Source organism: Rhipicephalus microplus, chromosome X (assembly GCF_043290135.1).
Source record: "Rhipicephalus microplus isolate Deutch F79 chromosome X, USDA_Rmic, whole genome shotgun sequence".
NCBI lineage: Eukaryota > Metazoa > Arthropoda > Arachnida > Ixodida > Ixodidae > Rhipicephalus > Rhipicephalus microplus.
This window is the reverse complement of record NC_134710.1, coordinates 490,258,276-490,281,501: the sequence shown is the minus strand read 5'-3', so window position 1 is coordinate 490,281,501 and position 23,226 is coordinate 490,258,276. Positions and strand designations below refer to the sequence as shown.

Below are 23,226 nucleotides of genomic sequence, written 5' to 3'. Positions count from 1 at the left end.
TAATGGAAAACTGCAGGCATGGATAGAGGATGAGGGGGTGCTGGGGGAACTGCAGAATGGGTTTCGGAAACACAGGAGGTTGGAAGACAATCTGTTCACACTGACGCAGTGCATCAAAATATCAGAAAAGGAACACAGACTCCTGTGGCTAGCATTTTTGGATATCATGGGAGCGTACGATAGCGTGGTTCAAGAGGAATTGTGGGGAATACTGGACACACTAGGCGTAGAACATGTAGTCACTAATCTTTTAAAGGATATCTATAAAGGTAACAAGGTAGTTATAAAGTGGGAAAAACTGGTATACAAGCCTGCAGAGATCAAACGGGGGCTTAGGCAGGGGTGTCCCCTGTCACCCTTATTATTCATGATGTACCTACAAAGATTAGAGGCGAAATTAGACAGAAGTGGACTGGGCTTCAACCTTTCTTTCGTCAAACAAGAAAAACTCATTCAAGAGGCACTACCAGCATTGATGTACGCAGTTGATATAGTGCTAATGGCCGACAACAAGGAAGATTTGCAGAGATTGGTGGACATCTGCGGTAATGAGGGAGATAGGTTAGATTTCAGATTCAGTAAAGAAAAATCAGCAGTCATGATTTTTAATGACAACGAAGGTAGTGAGCTTAGAATACAGGAGGTCACTAGATATATCAGATAAATACAAATATCTGGGCGTATGGATAAGCGATGGGGCCGAGTACCTAAGGGAACACGAAATATACGTGACGACTAAAGGTAACAGGAATGCAGCAGTAATAAAAAACAGGACACTGTGGAATTACAATAGGTATGATGTTGTGAGAGGAATATGGAAAGGGGTCATGGTTCCTGGGCTGACGTTCGGCAATGCGGTCTTGTGCATGAGATCAGAAGTTCAAGCAAGATTAGAAATTAAGCAACGTGGAATAGGTAGGCTTGCTTTAGGAGCTCACGGGAATACACCAAATCAGGGAGTACAAGGTGATATGGGATGGACATCATTTGAGGGCAGGGAAGCTAGCAGCAAGATAAAATTTGAGAAGCGGTTGAGAGAAATGGGGGAGGAGCATTGGGCTAGGAAGGTTTTCAGCTACTTGTACATGAAGAATGTCGATACAAATTGGAGGAATAAAACCAGGAAATTGACTGGTAAATACTTAGAAAACAGCAGGTGGCCAAACCAAAAAGAACTATCGGTTAAGAAGAAAGTGAAGGAAACGGAGACTGACATGTGGAGAATGGGCATGATTAAGAAGTCCGCACTAGAGACCTATGGAACCTTTAAGCTGGAAATTGCCAAGGAAAGGATCTATGATAATACTCGGGGTAGTTCTCTACTGTTTGAGGCCAGGACGGGAGTACTGCGAACCAAGGCATATCGGGCCAAATACGAAGGGGTAGACACGGTATGCAGTGCGCGTGGAGAGGAAAAAGAAACTGCCGAACACTTGATAATGTTCTGTAAAGGGCTTCGGCCTATAGTTCAGGATGATGGCGCAGAGTTCTTCAAAGCAGTTTGGTTTAGGGACAGGGAGGGCAAAATAGACTTTAAGCGGGTAGACTTAACTAGAAGAAGGTTATCTGATTGGTGGCTAAAGTGAAGGCCCGAGAGAAAATTAAACCCTTCACTGCAAAGTACGAATCCTCAAACTCACTTTTTAAAGAAAAAAAATAAAATAAATCTAGTTGTTGGTTTATTAAGTATTACGGCTTGGTGGCGCTAGCCACCGCCCGATCTAAAGAGTACAGCCATATCCATTCATCCATCTATCCATCCAGGTACAGAAGGTGGAAGTCAAGTTACAGCACGTGTTTTGTGACAGTACACTGTAGTCAAGTGCCGTTGTGGAGGTGAAGTCATTTTGAGCGTGTATCTTCAATTGTGCCTTTTTGAGCAACGTGAGTTGAACTGTGTGGAAATTTCTAGTGCAGAGGCTAGAACTGTTTGCTGTCAACATTGAAGGATGAGGTCTACGAGCGGGCACTGGTATTCGCGTTCGTGCACTGCGTTGGACTTTTCGCCGTTCATTAGACACAACGTCGATATGTTACCGTAATTTAGCTTCCCTTGCTGAACGCCTGTGTTTTAGTGCAATAAGACGGCTACTTGCGATAATCGCTATGGGTTCTTTTTTCAGTGTATCCGCGCACAAAATATTTCTGGATTGACAGGCAAAGGTCGACGTACACAACAAACGATGTTGTATCGTTATTCGCCTTTCAGACCGGTTATGTTGCTGTCGTGCGCTGTTACACTGAGGTATGCGTTTTATCGTGCACCGTGCGCTGACACTCGCATTTACCAGGCCAGTTTAGCAGGTATCGGTCGATAGGGCTGCAAGGGAAGGTATCACAAGCTTCATCGCACGAAGCGCATGCGCACTTGGAAACTTGCATTCTTGTGTCTTTATGAGAAATACAAAGATAAAGTGATCGTGTCCGCCCGCGTTTGCTACCTTCTGTCTACTGTGCGCCGTGACGCCGCGGCTACGAATATATGCATTTGTCGTTTTCTTTCTGCGAATGAAAAGCCAAGCCCCCAACAGCCCCCAAAACGTACTTATAAGTGCGAGTGCACTACGAAAAAGTAATTACAGTACATCTTTGAGAGCTAGTTTCGGCTCCTCCTGTACCCTGACCTCACAACGAGGCATGAGCTTCTCGTCCCATGCAAGATATCGTTCTACAGCCGCTCTGCTCCGTTGACCCACAAACGGCCACTTTGGAGGTGAACAGTGGTGATTATGGAAGTTCTAGTAACTGCAGTAATCACAACTAGCCAGATTGTGGCGTGAAATCACCAGCATTTCTACGCCGGAAGATTAAGAAAGTTGATGTTAATAGCAAACTAAAACATCTTATCAGCATTTGCTGAGCTTCACAATTGAGAATCGTCTCTGATCACAGTAGATTACTTTGACAGAGTAAACACGCTTTTGAAATAATGGTGTCAGTATGCGTTTCATATTCCTGTCACACGGCAACCACCAAACTTTGCCTCCATTCGACATTCAACCCCCTACTGGAGGTTTAGTAGAATGGAGTTGTGGCTATGCTACATGGCTTCGTGCAAGCTTTCGATTGCACTGGGAGATACTGTACAGCTGCGCTTGTCAAAACTTTCATCTTTCACATATGCAGTCACCTTTAAGGCAATGTACGTGTGTCTCCTTTTTTATGCATGCATTCTAGTAAAGTGGAAGCGAGAAAGTAGAGTGTGCTCATGCATGTGTGCATATCGTATGTGTATGAGCAAACAGTGCAGTGAAGCACTTGCTTTTGGTAGTTGAGTGAAGTGTTGGGTGTCGAGGGTTCAGGCATTGAGGTCCTCAAAAATAGAATAGAAACTTGCACTACACTGTTTATAATGCTACACTGAACAAATGTATTCAGTTAAACTTTATAATTCAAATTACTAAGTTGATTTCCTTAGTACAGTTCTCTTCGTAGCAGTAGCTATGTGGGAACGAGAGTATTCCATAGAACCTAAATGGCCATTATCGAACTCTCTTACCCAAAAGCTCCATTTAACTTCCACGGTGAAATGGAGGCAATGTGACATGAAAAGACGAAGTACTAAAACGAAGTTCTGTGGTGCCCGTGTGACAGGGGTATCAGAAGGTGTGTGCTCGCTCCTTTCTTAATGGCCTCTGTACGGCCGGACTAGTTGGATGGATGCTATGAGCATCCCTTTTATTACGAGGCAGTGGCGAGTGTGCCACCAGACTCGACAAATGAAGCAAAAACCTTTTTTTAAGCTGGCATAATTCCTTCATTATCTATTTGAAATAAATCTATCTTACTACAGAAAAAAAAACCTCGCTAATTCATAGCCCAGTTCTCTGCCGTTTACAACAATAACCCCGTATTTCCCCCACTATTTATTCTTGTTCTTTCTTGTTTTCTGCCACCAATACCTGAACTGTCTTTTGCATATTTCTATTGTGGGTGTGTTCAACTTTCCCTTGCCATTCCTAAAACCCAAGGTTTCTTGTAGGCTCGGGCAGAAGCATACACCTTGTTGCATATATTCACATTCAATCAGAAAGTGCTCCATTGTTTGCTTTTCTTGCCCACAGCATGTGCATTGTTCTTTACTAAATCTCGCTTCAGAACTTCTAAAGCGACCCAATCTCACTTCAAGCGATAAAGTGCTTCCCCTTTAATTATCATAAAATGCCTTCTTTCTGATTTTACTTTCTGCCATTAGGTAGGAACTCAGAACGAATAGTCTTCTCTGCCCCTCTCTGACTTTTTGTTTAACACTCTTTGTTGTCATACCGCTAGCACTGCCAGCCGTATATCCTGCTGAGCCTCCTAGTTCTTCTTTTCCATTATGTGTCAACACTCATCCTGTACAAATACCTGAACACTTTGGCTACCCATCTACTCTCGTTCATATTCCTTAACCTCTCTTAGAAGCTTATTTAGCTCTGAGCTTCCCTCAGCTCAAAACTTGTACTCCCATGTCGCCCTTAACAGCCTCATTTGTTGTCTTCCCGTAAGCGCCCAAAGCAAGGCGTTTCACATTCCTTTGATTTGCATCCATTCCTGATTGCACCTGTGACCTCATGCACACCACTAAGTTACCAAATTTAAGCCCTGGAATCATTACGCCTTTCCACTAACCTCGAAGTACCTCGTACCTATTGTATCCCCACAATGCACTTTTTGCTCTATTATTACAGCATTCCTGCTTCTCTTTGCCGGCGAAACTTTTTCGTGCACCTCAACGTATCTATCTCCCTCATTCACCCATACTCCGAGGTACTTGTACTTGCTTACCCTCAGTATATCTTGGCCCTGTATTGACACTGCCTAATCATTAAGATTAATCCACATTTTGTTACACTAAATCCTATTCCAACAAAAGCTTCACCTACCCTGCTGCGTACATCAGCCAGCTGCTGCATATCATTTCGACTGTCTGCAAGTAAGACAATATCGTCCACGTAAAAAAAAAAAAAAAACCTGAAAGCGTGCTCAATCATCACACTGCTTTGCTAGTATGACAGGTTAAAAGCAATGTTGCTACCTCATAGCACTTTTTCCATGCTCACTATGTGCAGCCTGAATAGCAGCAGGGACACCCTTGCCTTACCCCCATATTCACGAACGCTCCTCAACTCGACTTTCACCCTTCACCTGACATTGTTGAGCACTGCGCCGCTGCTCGGCTGAAAATGGCGCTGCGCTGCTCAAGAATCGAAGCAGATTATCACTGATATACAGTGAGTTGTCCTAGAGATGGCGCTCCCATCGGCTTTCTCGAGTAAAGGTGAAGCGTTGAGTGAAGGGGCATGCTAGAATACGGGGGTTAGCTCCTAGCTAATATCAATGTTTTCTTTGCTACGTATTTGTTCCTATCCTATGCAAACTATTGTTATAGTATATCTCTCTTAAAAGCTGTACACAGCAGTTGCTTATGCCTATTCCTTTCAATATATTCCCATAGAATTTCCTGAATAATGTTCTATGCACCAATGATGCCTAGAAAAGCCACACACAAGGGCCTGTTTTCTATTTTAGATATTTGTATGCACCGAGTGAGAGAAAACAGGTTAGTGTCACCGCCTGTCTGCTCAATATTCATTCCGAAGTTCTCCCGAAATATTATGTTCTGCTCAAGTTTCTATTTTTGTATGTACTGCTCGCATCGCCAACCTGTATAGCACTGATGTAATGGCTAATAGTCTTTACGAGGTAACATTATCCTTTTCTTTCTTGCCTTTGCCTCGCTACGGTGGTCTAGTGGCTAAGGTACTTGGCTGCTGACCTGCAGGTCGCAGGATGAGTCCCAGCTACGGCGACTGCATTTTCGATGTAGGCGAAAATAATGCTGTAGGCCCGTGAGCTCGGATTTGGGGGCACATTAAAAAACCCGACGAGGTCAAAGTTTTCGGAGCCCTGCACTGAGGCATCTTTCATAATCATTTAGTGGTTTTGGGTTGTTAAACAGCAGATAATATTTTGAGGAACTCAGTTGGAAGAATACAAAGTGTTAGGTTACATCCGAAAAGTAATAGCCAAGTCTCATAAAAGGTCGCCCAGGAGACTACCCCGATGAGTATGATGGAGAGCGCAACTGCAGAAGAGCTAGTACATGAGAATATAAACTGGAAAAATGACTCAAGGAAAAATTCTACAGCACACTGTGCTGGTTTAGTTATGGTTCCCACCAGCCTTCTTAATGAGCTACAACTATCTTGAGCTAGAAATTTCTTGTTTTGTGCTAGCGATGCCCAATAAGGGACCTGTGCAGTGCAGTAACCTGTGGCAGCGAACAGTGTTCCCCGCACAAGCACTTGAGGGAGCTTGCCTACGTGCAGGGAGGATGAAAAGAAACATGAACAGCGCATTTCGTATTTGTCTTCACCGTGCTCTTAGCTTGGGGACAATAAAAAGATGCTAATCCTGTGCATATATATCATGAATGACTGGTCTTTTTATCCAAAAAACGATAGAAAGGGGAACATGAAAGCTTGCGATGAAAAATTCGTAAACAGGGGTTGTGTCGAGTTGACGTTCCGACAAGCGGACTTGTCTTCCTGAAGGCTTGAGGAAGACAAGTCTTGTTATTATCGTTCAGGCTACAAGTGCTTGAAAAGTTATGTCCAGAGGAGCAAGAGATGTACCGCTCGCTTTTGTTATCTGGAGAACTGTATTCACCCACTGGCTAAACAGGGCGATGTGAATGCATTTAAGCAGGGCGTGACAATTTCTACTGTACAGTTTGGCCTCGCTTATTATAATAATAGCCGGATTTCCCATTTTATTTGCACTTCCAAGGAAAACAGTGGGCTTCTGTCTTTTGAAGAACATCGAGTCCTCCAGCTGAAACATTATCAACAGTGACATACTTTTTTTAACTCTATGGTGACTCTCTTTTCGTGAACCTTTCTTTTTGTGAGTTTATCCCACTAATGTTATACATAATCATAATCTTGAATACAGAATGAAATCGTACAAATTGAAAAATGTTAAATTACTTTGGTGACATAAAAAATTTGGCTACGATACTTTGGAACACCCATGTGTAAAAAGGAAAAGAAGACAACCACCCATTTGCAGCACGAAGCAACAGGGAAATCTATACAGATTTCTTGGAAAGAAAAGCTTCTTAGTTGCTGAGAAATTCGTCCTGGCCCATGGTTTGAACTCGAAACCAAGGTCTTTCCGGGGTGTTCGCCCTACCGATTGATTTGATTGATATGTGGGGTTTAACGTCCCAAAACCACTATATGATTATGAGAGACGCCGTAGTGGAGGGCTCCGGAAATTTAGACCACCTGAGGTTCTTTAACGTGCACCCAAATCTGAGCACACGGGCCTACAACATTTCCGCCTCCATCGGAAATGCAGCCGCCGCAGCCGGGATTCGTACCCGCGCCCTGCGGGTCAGCAGCCGAGTACCATAGCCACTAGACCACCGCGGCGGGGCGCCCTACCGATTGAGCTAACCAGAAAGCTAGCAATTGACAGCACACGGACGAATTCGACAACTTGAAGCACATGGACAAATAAGTATTGCAAATAAGTCCTGCGGAAACCCGCCAGTTGGTAGAACCCCGGACGAGGACGAATTTTTTGGCAACTAAAACACTTTTTTTCTGAGAAATTCATTTGTAGTTTCTTGGATTTCCTCGTGGTTTCGTGCTACAAACAGGTAGTTGTCTTCTTTTCCTTTCTTAACCCTTTCGCCATCTTGTGGGTTTCCGCAGAACTCATTTGCAATACTTGCGTAAAATGAATAGCATTTTGTTCATATATTGAATGAATCAAAAACTGTCTTTTCGATTAAGTTCTCTACTGACCCTGTAAGTGAAATACATATAGGTGGCCTTTCAATACCGTGCAGAACCCCGCAATTATTTGACTCTGGTGGCAATTATGATTCAAAGTCTTTATTGTTCTTGAATTACACCAAGAGAAGTACAGAAGCTAAAGGTATGGCAATACCTGACGAAAGGCCTCTGTACGGGTTTTACAAAAATAGTAAACAGCCAAATACAGAAAATTGTTTGTAGCATACAATTTTTTATTTTAGTGCAGATTAAAAAAGACAGACAACAACACAGTTCGCAATAGCTAGTGACTGAACTAAAAAAGTTCTTTTGTACAGAACTAAAAAAAGATTATAACGATAGCGCACCTGCTAGTACAATATTGAATACAATATTTCTATCCAAAATAAGTAAAAAATGGACAGAAAAGTTTAAGACAAGTTCATCTAAACATTGTATGACATGCCATGATACAGAAACAAAAAAAAATGTATATTTATACACAAAATAGTATGTATAGTATGTATTTTGACTTCACAGCCTGAAAGTGAGCACATTGTTTTATAATACCCTTTTTAGTTGTTTTTTGAAAAGGTTTGGGCTAACATACAAGTCCAAATCTCTGGGTTATTCTATGTCTTTTATTATAGCCTATCCGTGTCAATACGGCCGTACTGGTTCTATTAGTGACAAATATCTGCCACTTGTTGCTATTAATATATATCTATTGGTTTTGTAGGGGACAAATAAGTGTCTTCTATTGAACCCTATTGGTGCCAGTGCATGTCTATCAAATGCATCAGCAACGAAAAGGAATACACCAGCCAAGAAAGGAATCGAATACAGAATCTTGTGCCTCAAGACCTTTCTCTACTCCATAGATCCTGACTTAAAATCAAAACTTCCATATCGCTTTCTTCATCACCTCAAGACACTTTATCATCGACTTCGCCGCAACGCAGCATTCACCAATAGCTGCATGTGGCGCCTTGGGTTGACAACAGACCCATACTGTGACAACTGTGGTGCTTTAGAATCAGTCGAGGATATTTTTTGTTAGATTGCCAGGCATACAGAGAACAAAAATCTTGTTTCCAAAGTAGACTGGGCTCAACTTGCGATGAACTGCTCGGTCTCGAGGAAAATAGCTGTACCTGCTCCTTCTCAGCAACGTCACATTTAAAAAATTCTGTTGATATTTCTAGGTGGCATTAACCTAATTGATAAACTGTAATGTAACTTTCATCATCACCACTACATGGAGACATATAAATATGACCATCGTAATATTTTCATTTTTTTCCTACCCTCCTTCTCCTAGGGCCCTTCCTCCTCAATCCCCTTCTATACAGAGTAGCATATAGGTGCCTTATGTACACCAGCATAATTGTTTGTTTTTCAGTAAAGAGCTTTCTCTCTCTATTGGTGCTATGAGTGACCAATAGCTGCCACTTATTGGTGCCAATATAAAATTATGTACACCAGCAGAATCGTTTGTTTTTCATTAAAGAGCTTTCTCTCTCTATTGGTGCTATGAGTGACCAATAGCTGCCATCTATTGGTGCCAATATAAAATTATGTACACCAGCAGAATTGTTTGTTTTCCATTGAAGAGCTTTCTCTCTGTAATGAGTGACCAATAGCTGCCACATATTGGTGCCAATATAAAATTATGTACACCAGCTGAATTGTTTGTTTTTTATTAAGAGCTTTCTCTCTGTATTGGTGTTATGAGCGACCAATAGCTGCCACCTATCGGTGGCAATATAAAATTTATTGGTGTCATTGGTGACAAACAGATTTCAATTGGTTTCTATTGGTGACAATAGAATTCAAAGAAGACATGTAAAATGCAGTTCTTATACAGCCGGTAACATTTCTTTTAGGACCAAAATATTCTATTGGCATTTTTGTTATTGTTATGTTACAAAGTAGTTTGTACTGTGATTGTGTGCATGCAAACCTAGGAGTGTTAGCCAGCGCTGCTGGTGGCCTGTGCAACACTTTTGTTGCCAGCTGGAGGACACTTGAGGGAGTGGGCTGAAAAACAAGTTGAGAATTTTTGAACATGGATATGAATGGGAAGTGGTATGTCATAATGATTTGATGGGATATGATGATGCCGAGGAGTTGAAGAATATGTTGAGATTATTCGGCAGTTAACAATTTTGACAGTTTACCTATTTACTGTCACTCGCCATACATTCCTGCGGACTCTCCGTATTGCGCATTTTTCAGCAAAAGCAAGCATGCGCGCCCCACACTTCCTTTTCTCAGCGTCGTAAGTGCCTAGCCAAAGTATTTCTTAGTAAACACATCAAAGTACATATAACTAAATCTCTAAAAAATTCATGTCCTGAAGTTGTTTCAGTTCAGAGGTACTCCTAAGTGTTAAAAAGACTGAAACACTGTGTCATGTGTCATTTGATTCTTTTTATGCAGAAAGAGAACATGAATGACCTCAAGTGCAGGATAAGTTGATGTGTAACTACACTTAAATTACGATTATTTGCTATAAGATGCATAAATCAAGATATAGCCTTTTTATGAGATAATTCTTGTTGAAAGAAAAAAACATATATTGCCTTAAATGAACATGTTAATTGGAGGTAGGGTGACAATTTCGCATAGGTCATTCCTGAAAGGATTAATTCAAGGTCCTTCACATTGCATGCCTTGTCCTGGAATCAATTGTGGAATTATTCTGCTCCTGGTCACTTATGCGTTTCATGCAGTACGTCTAGACCCTTCATCTGTTCAATGCTTTTTTTTTTGTCAGTACACCGATATCTTACTGCACATTTTGATAAGTGGATGTATACAACCTGCACGGTGATAACTCTCCTATTAGCTGTGCAAAAGCAGCATTAGAGGCCATAAATTTCATTTGGAGTAAAATTGATTGATCAACATTTACTTTCATTTTTCTATGCAGATGGGGAAAGTCAAGGTGAAGCCTACCGAGAGCAATGTTCGCAACAAAGCGAAGATACAGTTATATCCAATGCCCTTGGTATGTTCATCAGAATGGTGGTCAGGCTATGCTGGTAATCTATAAGTATGAGCAAATAAGCGGGAATTGACATAGATGCGTGATTAGGGCATGTGGTCGAGCCGTCAAGACGCTTTTGGACTGGGGGGATCCATGCTCAAACCTCGGGTTCGGAAAAAAACAAACAAATTATTTTGTTTCATTATGTCTCGACCCGCTGCAAAGGTCCAGTGATAGTGCAAAGTGTTTGGCTGATTAGTGGTCATGGTGCTTGGTCAAGAGATCAAATCCCAGCCACGGCAGCTACACTTGATTGTAGACAAAATGCTTGAGGCCTGCATACTTATATTTAGGGGTGCGTGAAAGATTCCCCGGTGGTCTAAATTGTCAGAGCCCCACTCTGTGGCATCCCTCATAACCATATCATGGTTTTGGAATGTAAAACTCTTGCAGTTATCATTAACTGCAGAGCTGTTTAAGCTCGCCATAATTTGACGGAAACAGCAGTGATGATCATCGTGAATGAACATGCGCTCTCTTCTTCATCTTCGGTCAGCTTCGCTCCCAGAACGCGTGTGCTGCTTTCTCCGGTCTGACCTGTAATAATTGCAATGGGTGAGGAAACTAGCACACTGAGGAAGAAAGCGAAAGAAAGGGATATAGAGAAAGGGAAGTTTGTTGTGAAAAAAATTTGGCAGATCCCACGTACCTGGAACCGACGTTACGCGATGCAAGCGGAGAAAAGGTGGCCATGTTGCATTTTTTTTATTGAGCGACACGTCATGAAATAACGCTAAATATATGTACAAATGTTGCACGCAGAGACATATGCTGAAGAATGGCAGATGTTTATATAAGTAGTTGTTTGCACTTCAGCAACGATGTCAACTGGAACATTCGTATTAGCAACACCAGAAGCTGATATGAAGCGGTGATGCTCGCGAAGATGCTGGCCCTTGATACTGGTACTTGAATCGATTTCAGCGCATGGCACCTCACCACAATTGACATTAACCCGACTTGAAGACTGTTTGAAAGGAGTACATATGTAATGTTTATAAAGTTGGGTAGGCAGCACTGCAACCACTATTGACGTTTCACGAAGATTAGCCTGTATTTGAAAAGCAGTTCCGAGACCTGGTGTAGCTTTGTGGTAGAATGCTTGACGGCCATGCAGAATGCTTGGGTTTAATTCAAGCTGGGACCCTGCCATTTATTCTTTTCATTCGTCGGGTCGACGCTACTGGTGTCAGGTATTTCTTAACGCTCGCGTGTTAAAATTGCCCATGTGTGTTCTCTTCTTTCCTGGTTAGATACTAAGTGTCAATCACCTGTGGCTTATACCCGCCCGTGGGTATGTGCCACTGTGTGGCGGCAAGTGTTTGACGACGTACACATACACGACGGGAATCTTACCATCCATGCTAATTTTAGTTTACGCCAAGTTAAGTGGGTGACCACGAGAGCACCCAAACGTAAGCGGCTAGGTAGATAGATACACTCAAAGTTGCCGAAGTTCGCTAAGAAGTGCTTCGCATTTAAAATAGACCTTCACAAGGCAGCATTCGAACTCGCGTACCCTTGGTCCAAAAGTGAGCGTCCTGACAACAGAGCTGTTCAGGCATGCTATCTAATAGCCTTGTAGAGTATACGTAGTATAGCAAGGGGTGGGAAAGGGAAATGTGTGAGGAGGAGAGATGTGATGAGCTGAAGGAGGGGAGAGAGCAAATCATGAAAAAGACGAAAAAAAGGGGGAATAAATAATACAAAGAAATTGAGTAAAAGACAAAAAGAGAGAGAGAAAAGGATAGAAGGAAGAGGCAAGCAAAAAATATAGAGAAATAAATAGGAATAAGCAGAAAAGAGAGGACAGAAAAAGAAAAGAAATAGGCGAAGTATGAGAAAAGAGAAAGCAAAACTCTGGAAAACAGCAAAAGCCAGAAGTACATAGGCGCCCATCAGCTTGGCTGTCTCTTTAGCATTGCACCTGCAGTGCAAGCTATGCTAGTTTCTCAATATCATTAAATGCATAAATAAAGGCATGCGTGATTGCATGTAAATACAAAGGTGCATACACATAGACAAGCATTAGTAGTGGCAGTCCACGACTTTTGTTGAGGTGAAGATGACACACATACTTGGAGGTGGTTTGGACAGTTGGGCTAAATGTGTGCCATTGTATATAAAACAAGCAAGGGATGAAAAATCATTTCGATGCAAGGTGTCACTGGAGGCAGCATTTGGACTAGCACTCTTGTCTTCTTCAAGGCTTTCCACAAGACTAGACTGCTTGTCATAGCATTGGCTCTAGCAACACCCTGTGCTCTGTAGACTTCACTGCTTCAAGCTTCACCCTTAAGACAACAGATTTTTTTTGACCCAGTTTTTTATGGCGCATCAAAAACCTCACCCTTCATACAATTTGTAGCTACAGTACTTAATCCCAAAAACACTTAGTTATTTTACTAGCACTATTTTTCAATCTTAAAGGCTCTAAACAAGGACTTACTTTTTTCTCCAGCAACTCTGAGAATTGACCAGTTGCAAAAATCTCCAAGGCGGTTTTCCTGAAATGATGTTCCCAACCAAGAGCTCTCGTTCACAGACTGCTTTTTTTCTCACCCCACCCCTCCTTTACAAACAACAGTTGCGTTGCCTTACCCACCTTGCCATCTGAGGCTTCTTATGAGGCGGGATAACCCCGTAGTAATGGTTTGGGGAAAAAGTAGTTTTATTGTACTCAAGGGCCTTCACTGAAATAGGTATAGCAAAAACACACTAAGTGGAAAAAAGCAGTCTGCGCACGAGAGTTCTTGGTTGGGAAACAACCTTGCAGGAAAGCCACCTTGCAGATTTTTGCAAATGGTCAATTGACAGCGATGCCGTTAGCCCTTCTCACAATTTGTGAAAGTTGCGTCGTTCTGCTTTTGCAGGAGTCCCTGTAACTATGCTTGACACTTTTTACTTCGAGCTTTTTAATGATTTTTGAAAATAACAGGCTGTTTTAATGAGATGATGAGGCCTGACACAGCTTTCCTGTATTTATACGTGCATTGTGTGCACTTGTGCCCAATAATTGAAGCCGGCCCTGGTAGTGTGGCACAGAGGTGGTCTGTCGCAGAGCGGTCGCAGTGCCTCAAAATGCTTCAGAACAAGACTGATGCACTCTTCGGCAACACTGGCGTCATGTCGAGCTCGAAGTCAATGTAGCAAATGCATGGCAGAAGTGTACATTGCCATCGAGTGTTGCATCATGTGAAGTGTGCAATGAAGGCATAGTTTTGGAGATGGCCTCCTACTACAATGGGCTCACATACCTTTAGTTGTCAACTCTGTAAATCATGCCAACTAAGCCATAGGTGCACACATTCCCTCACCGACAATCATGGGTGCATCACTACTTAGCACAATGCCAAGGAGTGTTGTCGTGTGACTCGAGCGCATCGCAGCCCCGCCATGGTGGTCTAGTGGCTAAGGTACTCGGCTGCTGACCCGCAGGTCGCGGGTTCGAATCCCGGCTGTGGCGGCTGCATTTCCGATGGAGGCCGAAATGTTGTAGGCCCGTGTACTCAGATTTGGGTGCACGTTAAAGAACCCCAGGTGGTCAAAATTTCCGGAGCCCTCCACTACGGCGTCTCTCATAATCATATGGTGATTTTGGGACATGAAACCCCACGAATCAATCAATCAATCAAGCGCATCGCAAGCAATAGAGAGCGTGATGGAAACACGGCTTTACATTGCTGTTGTGTTCAACTTTCAAAGGCAAAGATTAAGTGTATCCAATGTTAGTCGAGAATCAAGTTTTCAAGGAAGCTGAGTGATATATCTTTTACCGTGCACTAGAAACAGAAGGCCAAAAAGAGGTCAAAGCAGGTTTTTTTTTTTACAAAATTGCTTACGCTGACACTGGTGCCTTCCCTTTTCTTTTGGCGATTCTTTTGAGCAGAGTCACCGCCTGGAAAACCCATTGCAGTCTTTCGTTTGAATGCCACATCATGTCTGAATGCTTCGCAGATTGCCGGTGGCCTGCCAAATGTGCAGGTGGGTACAAGTGCTGATCAGCTGGGGCACAGATTAGGCCTAGCCAGCTCTGCTGCCAGTACAGTTACGAAGAAGGAGAAGAGGAAGATGCGTCATGAGGCCCTTGTGAAAAGTCGGTATCTTTTTTGTGTGTTGCTTTTCTCTCTGCACAGGCTTTTACTGCTGTACCATGTGATGTTTTTATTGCAGTAGCAATTATGTGAATACCATTGGTGGATTTTTGCCATTGCCATCATGTTCTGGATATGTTGTGTATATTTAAAAAACTGCACAACAAAAAATAAATTGAAAAAAAAAAGTTGCGAATCACCCGATGAGGGATTCGACCTGATGGCTCCTTGCTCTGCAGCACGCTACGTTGGGCAACTCTACCACGTGCCACGCATCTGCCAGCATAGTAACAGCGAGCTATTTATAAACACCATTTACTGCTGCTGGTATGCAGATTTCAAGGGAGCTTGAGTGTGTTCTTTGTCATGCAGACCTGCTACATTTTTCATCAGTTTGAAAACTGCCTATAAGACGCGCATGAAAAAGTGTCCCTTTTTGTCCCCACGCATGATATTAAATGAAAAAAAAAAAAAAAAAGCCAGGCACTCTTTGCTTCAGATAAAACCGCATGTCAGTACAAGTCACTACATGTGCCACAATTTAACAGAAAAAGGAGTGTCTAAGTGCATCAAGTTCTGCATTGTTGGCACTTGCAGTTTGCTGCTCAAACACAAAGGTGTAACAACTGTGAGATTCGTTAATTCATGCTTGTCCTGTGTTTACCTGTACATTTTTTTCAAGCTTCCTTCTTTGGGATTCAGTGGCACGCTGCAAGTATCGAAGTGCTTGCTATTGTTTGTGCAATTTTCAATTTCTTGCTATCGCATTCATTGCTTTGCCTTCGTGGCAAAACTGTGACCTTTAGAACACAGTCAAACGGTGCGACAGGTTCATGAATATATTTCTTTAATTTCCTCACATGATTATCCTCATCTTCTTTTAGTATGTATAGCCAATTTTAGATATATCAATTTCGGATTTATTCAATTATTGGCTCTATACAACAGCTCAGAAATACCCTTGAAATCCTGTGCAAAAGTGTGGGTCTGGTGCACACATACACAGAATATAAAACACTTGCGCAGCTAAACATGAAATGCATTGGAAACACGGCACTATGCTGAAGTCCTAAAAATGCATTATCCCTAACAAATTTTGGTCGCCTTTTAGCCGGGTTCTAACAAGTTTCGATTCCTCTTTTGCGAGCAGGTGGTGAAAAGGCAGTGTCCTTACACTGCGTTGCTTTGGATGGTTGTGCAGCACTTGGGAGTGCACAAAAGTGTGGGTCTGGTGCACACATACATAGAATATAAAACACTTGCGCAGCTAAACATGAAATGCATTGGAAACACGGCACTATGCTGAAGCCCTGAAAATGCATTATTTCTAACAAATTTTGGTCGCCTTTTAGCCGGGTTCTAACAAGTTTCGATCCCTCTTTTGCGAGCAGGTGGTGAAAAGGCAGTGTGCTTACACTGCGTTGCTTTGGATGGTTGTGCAGCACTTGGGAGTGCACATGCATGATCTGTAGGTTGTAAAGTGCAGCCATGATGTTTTTCAAATAGGCCAATGGCTAAGAGCACCAAAACGCAAGGAATATTAAGGGATTTTGTCACATTGTTCACGATTCCTTCATTGTTTGTTCGTGCTCAATGGCAAGTGGGTGCTTAAATCGTGGCCTTCGAGATCCACAACCTAGTGATGTAAATGTTTTCGGTTAACGAGCACAGGTCTCATAGGCTGTGCTTCTTCCTGCTTTCTGTTTCAAAGCAGTGGCTTCCTGCTGCTAAGCCACAAGTGCCATCGCGAAGATGTTAACAGTGTGTACTTGCTTCTTGGTTGTTTGCGTGCTGCATTCTCTCTTGTGGCACTGTGGACTTTCATACTTCTTGCTAGGTTTCTGATAAATCGTCAGTCAGAAGTTGAGCTCAATATTGACCCGCTTGTAGCAATGAAAACAATGACTCACGGAGTGGCGTGAGGCATAGCACTGCTATGAATTGTTTTGTTACTGGCTTTGACGCCATGTGACAATTTTCGTTTGTCATGAGTCGAGTGCAGACAACAGTGTGTGGTAACTGTGAATTTTCTAGCTTTCTAACATTTCCGGGCGCTGTCTTGGGTTGGGGGAGAGCAAGCGACTTCATCTGTGCAAATGACGATGTAGCTGTTTGACTACAGTGGTGCCGAGATCATGGCCCATGCCGCAAAAGTGGATCTGAGCAGGGAGGAAGAGGCCAGTGCAGCCATTTTTTCTGTGCTCTAGAGCTTGCAGGAGCATTCAGCGTCGTTCACCGTTATTGTGGTGTAATGGAGGTTGCTGAATGTGCTTATTTAAAAACCTTCAGGGATGTTGAGAATACCTTGATGAGCTTGATGGCGCACAGAAGCAAGGCAAGCATGTGGACTATCTCGATCTAAAGTAAATGCGGTAACTTGCAAAAGAAGTTTTCACCTTGTTCCTTAGCATATTGTGGGAATAGGCACGCTAGCCCTTGTTATATTATATCCTAAAACTGGTTTGAGACCTGTAATGCATTAATATGTCTTAAATATGCTAATTTTGCCTGTCTACGTATTAATATATCGAACTGTTTTGCAATCCCCTTCCAGTTTGATATATCCCAGGATCGACTGTACATTTCCCCAGCTGATTAAAAAAGATCTGTCACTTGCATAGCACGTACGTGTTCTTTTAGCTTCAATGGAGTTTCAAGGTGCGACGAGGCTTTGGTATCGCAAAAAATGGCAAAAAAAGTCAATTTTTTTTTAAATCTAGTTTTCAATTTCTGGAACCCTTTTTCTATCTGATTCCAAAATATCTACATTAAAAACTGCGCAGATGTGCTTTGAAAAATTCGTTTTACCCTCATAGGTAGTGAAACTTTTTCTGGAAATCGCGAGAAAACAGCGATTTTCAAAAAAAAAAAAAAGCTTCGCAATGGGGGGGGCCGGGAGCTGGCTCATCGGAAAAAGCATTTCTCTGATCTAAATTTCCTGCCTCGGCTGGCTCCTTCTTTTAAAAACAAGCGCACAAAAAGCAAATGTTTGAAGGTCCTTTGGAGGCCCCTGATTGGCTGTGGCCGCCATGTTGCCTCAGCTCGCCTCGGCATTGGCTTGGTGCTCGCTCCAGGAGATCGTCGTCTGCTGCTTGTGCCTCGGGAAGACATGTCCCGCAGGGGCGCCTGCGCAAGTAGGCGTTTGGTGTGTAGCGACACCACGGACCTGAGCTAACGAGGGAGTTCTACTCCCTCCCACGCCTAGCCGTGCGTGGCTTTGCCGTGTCCGGAGAAAAGGGGATCCTGGGGGTTGAGCCGACGCTGGGTGAATGGACCTTTAAGTCCCCCCGGCAGAGGCAACACACCCCTTTGGCCCCGGCTTCACGTAGACGGCACCTCTGGGCTGACCCACCCAGGGGAAATCGGCAGTCGCCTTTTCCTATCTCTCTCTCCCTATATCTTCTTCTTTTGTTCTCACTTTACATCTTTCCTGTCTTCTCCTCACTTCATTTTACTTCCAATTTTTCCTGGCAGCAAGGGTTAACCTTGTGTGGCTATCCAAACTAGGGTAAACCATATTGGGTTATAGTAACTGCGTACTTCTGGCGTTGCGCAGACATGCCCACATGCTCTGTCACGTAGCTTTGTTGGACTCCGTGGTAGGTGGTAGGCGCTGTTACCGAAAAATCCACATTTTCCCATGGGATCCTCGACCCCCTTTCTAACTGATCGTGCCTCGAAAAGGGTACGCACCGACGCAACTTTACTACTTTGGCCTAAAAACAGAGAAACTTTCCCAAAATACCATGTCCTTCACGTCGAACAATCATCTACAAAAGCTAGAGCAATCTCACCCTTCCTTGTAGCCAAGTGTTTGAGAGAGACCATTGGAACCGGTTATAAGGCCACGAAGATGGCAAGTGGTGATCTGCTTCTCGAATTAAAAAACAAAGAACAGTACAATAAACTCTCGCACCTTGTAGCTTTTGGTAACATCCCCGTCTCTGTAAGCGCACATCGTACCATGAATACAGTGAACGGCGTGGTATCGGACGAAGATTTGATGACACTGAGTGAAGAAGAGCTTCTTGATGGATGGAAGAACCAAGGTGTGATACATGTCCAGCGCATCAAAATCAGACGTAACAACAATGAAATAGCAGCAAAGCACTTGATACTCACCTTCAATTCAACCACTTTACCTGAGACTCTCGAAACTGGCTATGTAAAACTCCATGTCCGACCCTTCATTCCAAACTCGAGGCGTTGTTTTAAATGCCAGCGATTTGGTCATTCATCCCAGAGCTGCCGAGGGCAGCTGATGTGTGCTAAGTGTGGCACAACCGGCCACAGTGCTGATGAATGTAGTCATGACGAGATCCTCTGTGCAAACTGCGAAGGTAGCCACCCCGCATACTCCAGAGCGTGCCCAGCCTGGAAAAGAGAAAAAGAAATAATAACTATAAAAGTTAAGGAAAATATCACATTCAGGGAAGCAAGACAACGAGTCTCGTTATCATTAGCACTAAAAACACCTTTTGCCGAAGTGGTGCAACGAGGGGCGGCACCGCAAAGGCCCTTGGCAGTTGCCCAAACCACGCCTAGCGTGCCGAGGCCAATGCCACACGCCCCTGCGGCGGGAGCAGCCAGCGCTGCCCTGCCCACATTCAGCCTGTCCACACCAGTGACCTCTACAAGCTCTGGCAGCAGCCAGGGCAATCACGAGGCCAAGGGGCCTCCATCAACCCCCAGCTCGGTGGGGACAAAGACTTCGTCGATCGAGGCGAAGTCTAAGCGACGCACAGATCGCTCTTTAGAGCGGGTGTCCAGCGCCTCGCAAGAGGCTATGGACACCAGTTCAAGCCAAACGGCGCAGGAAGCGCCGAAGGAGCGGCGAGCTTCGCTCGACCGCCCCAAAAAGGACAGAACGCCGATTACAGGGCCTGACAAAGGCCCTGTAAAATGAGTTAATCCCCGTCTTCTTTGCACACAGCACTTTTTCCCTTTTTTTTCCGCTATGGACAAAATCATACAGTGGAACGTAAGGGGAATACTTAGAAATTTAGATGACGTCCAAGAACTTCTGTGTAAGTTTAACGCGAAAGTGCTATGTGTGCAAGAAACGCACTTAACTCCTAAGCACAAGGACTTCCTACGACAATATATTATTTTCCGAAAAGACCGGGAGGATCCTGTTGTACCATCTGGCGGTGTAGCCATTATAGTCGATCGTAGTATAGCATGCCAGCATTTGAAGCTCCAAACGGCCCTGGAGGCAGTGGCCATTCGAGCTGTACTTTTTAACAAACTTATTACCATATGTTCTGTGTACATACCACCACATCAACAGCTACACAGACGTGATCTGGAATCACTAATAGATGAACTCCCAGAGCCATTTCTGGTTCTAGGTGATTTTAATGCACACAATATCGTTGTTGGCTAAACAACGTTATCGTTGTTGGCTAAACAACGATATTCCGAATGATGTGGTTGTTCCTCCTGGGTACAGAGTGTTTCGCTGGGACAGAAATTCCCGTGGTGGGGGCGTTGCAATTGTCATAAAAAAATGTATCTCAGCAGTTCCAATTAATTGCAATTTATCGGAATCTGTATGGTGTAAATTTACGTACGCGAACACCAATTACCTTATCGGAGCCGTATACAGACCACCTGCCACTTCGCCCGAGTTCCTGGAAGACCTTCAGACGTTTTTGAACTCAAATGTAAACAAGACAACAAAATTAGTCCTGGCCGGAGACTTTAACCTACCAAATATAGACTGGATTTCTTTATCGGCCGGTAATAAGGATGCTACTAGCAGCGAAAAGTTATTTGAAATAATGATCAGCCATAACCTAACCCAAATTGTTCAACAGGCCACTAGAGTAACATCGGGTTCTCAGTCACTGCTAGACCTGGTATTCCTTTCGGGCACGAAAGGAATACCAGGTCCTTCAGTGTTACTATTCCTTCAGTGTTACGGTCGAAGACGGCATATCTGACCACAAACTGATTTCGGTTGAGATTCTATGTGGTACAAAACCTGGAAAACGACCCTTCGTTCGGGTGCCTGTTAGTGACTACGGCCGGGCAGATGACACGTCAATATTAGACTTTTTGGAAACTGCTTTTGATGATTTCAAGCAAGCCTCTGATAGCGAGCCAGTTGATTGTTTGTGGCAGAAATTCAAATCAATAATTAACAGCTGTATAGAAAGGTTTGTTCCCATTCGATTGAAAAAAACAAGGAAGACTAACCCCTGGATCACTAGAGATGTTATCCACACTAAACGCAAAATAAAGAGATTACGCAAAAGACAAGGCCACTCTGAGCAGATTTCCCAACTACGAGCAGCGTTGAAAATCCAAATCTCCAAGTCCAAAAAAAAGTTCTTCAATGAAACGCTTTCTGGGTTCTTGCGCACTTCGCCTAGAAAATTTTGGCTATACTTGAGCGATAGGAAAGAAGCGATTGAACATATCGCGGTTGGCTCTGATGTTGTAACCCAGAAACAAGATATAGCTAATGGTTTCAATCGCTTTTTCCAATCTGTATTTACAAAGATGGCATTCACGGATGAAGATAAGGAAATGGCCGATACTTGCACATGCCCCATGGATCCAGTTTCATTTGATCAAGCGGGCGTGTTTCAGCAGCTACTTAATTTGAACGAAAAGAAGGCTAATGGACCGGATGGAATACCAACTGTGTTTTTGAGGCGGTATGCGGAGTGGATGTCGTTTTACTTAGTCGTTATCTTCGAAAAATCACTCTTGACACATTCGCTTCCAAAAGACTGGCTGAGCGCCATTGTGAAACCGGTATTTAAAAGTGGCGACAGGATGCTTTTTACCAACTACAGGCCAGTGTCTCTGACGTGTGTTTGTTGTAAGGTTTTTGAACACGTCATTGCCAAACAGATGGCTATTTTCTTGGAGACAAATGGGCTGATATGTAGGCAACAGCACGGGTTTAGGCAAGGGCTTTCCACGTTATCCCAACTGATTGAAACTTTCCACGATTTTGCCGCTGCCGTAGATAACAGAGAACAAGTCGACGTGATATGCATAGACTTTGCAAAAGCCTTCGATAAGGTCTCCCACCATAAATTGCTCTTCAAGCTCAAACGAACAGGCGTAAATGAAAATATCCTGAAGTGGATTGAAGCATACTTAACGAACCGCAAGCAGTTGGTACGAATTGATGGGTTTGAGTCTGAATCACTTGATGTTTATTCCGGTGTGCCCCAAGGCTCCGTGTTGGGCCCATTGCTGTTCTTGGTGTATATAAATGATGTCGTTGACATTGTTAACCCTCCTGTAAAAATTAAATTGTTTGCTGATGATTGTTTAATCTATGCCCCAGTGACGTGTGCGAATGACCAAATTGTAATTAATGATTGTCTTGATGATTTTCAAACATGGTGCGACAAATGGGAGATGAAAATAAATTATTCTAAGACAACATATACGCATATAACTACCAAGAAACACGTTTTACCATTTACGTACAGCATTGGACCTAATTATTTACCGCAGGTGTGTGCATTTAAATATTTGGGAGTGCATATTACGAATGATTTGAAATGGCGTGCACATGTCGAGAATGTATGCTGTGCCTCTTACAGAAAACTGCGTTTCTTGCGTGCTAAATTACCGAATGCTACGAAAGACGTCAAGCTGCTTGCATATAAAACATTTGTGCGCCCTGTTTTAGAATATGCTTGTGCTGCCTGGAGCCCCCACCAAAAGGATTTAATAGATAAACTGGAACGAATTCAGAGACTTTCCGCGCGATTTATATGTTCGAAGTATAAAAGGACTGATTCGGTTACCGAGATGCTAAAATTAAGTGGTTTGGAATCTCTAGAAATTAGACGACAAAAGCAGCGCCTAAAAGTATTTTTTCAGATATTGCATGATCAAATAAAAATAGATAGAACAATTTACGTACACCCCCCGCATAAGCTCAGCAGCCGGATCAATCATGACGCGGCAGTTCGCCCCTTCGGTGCTCGCACGGACGTCTTTCGCAAATCTTTTTTCCCTGATGTTATAGAAGCGTGGAATAAATTGCCGCGACATATTGTTGAAAATTCTGACGTTAAAAAATTTGAATGTGCTCTTGATGTTTACTTTGCCGAGCAATGAATATGCTATTGTGTTATTGTTCAAAGTGCTGAAAATATCAATGTCTGTATTTACTTTCCATATCCTATGCTTCCCTCCCTGTAATGACCCTCAAGTGAGGGTTGACAGTATAAATAAATAATAAATAAAATATCCTGTGGGGCGATGCTCACTGTGATGCGCGAGAACGTCTCATTGAGCAGCTCCTTTTCTCTTCTAGTTTATGTCTTTTAAATAT

General features: G+C 43.1%; 1 protein-coding gene across 4 annotated transcripts in view; it reads left to right on the top strand.

The window, feature by feature from the left end:
• Positions 1-1,748: 1,748 nt before the first annotated feature.
• LOC119160777 (uncharacterized) overlaps positions 1,749-23,226 on the top strand; it is a 115,679-nt gene continuing 94,201 nt past the window's right edge. For 3 of the 4 annotated variants that reach the window (XM_037413010.2, XM_037413007.2, XM_037413011.2), the window contains exons 1-3: positions 1,749-1,884; positions 10,705-10,782; positions 14,779-14,917. In XM_037413010.2, coding sequence (XP_037268907.1) covers positions 10,705-10,782; positions 14,779-14,917 — 217 coding nt within the window. In that variant the 5' untranslated portion in view covers positions 1,749-1,884. The remainder of the gene's footprint in view (positions 1,885-10,704; positions 10,783-14,778; positions 14,918-23,226) is intronic. The other variant, XM_037413008.2, reaches the window with a different exon arrangement.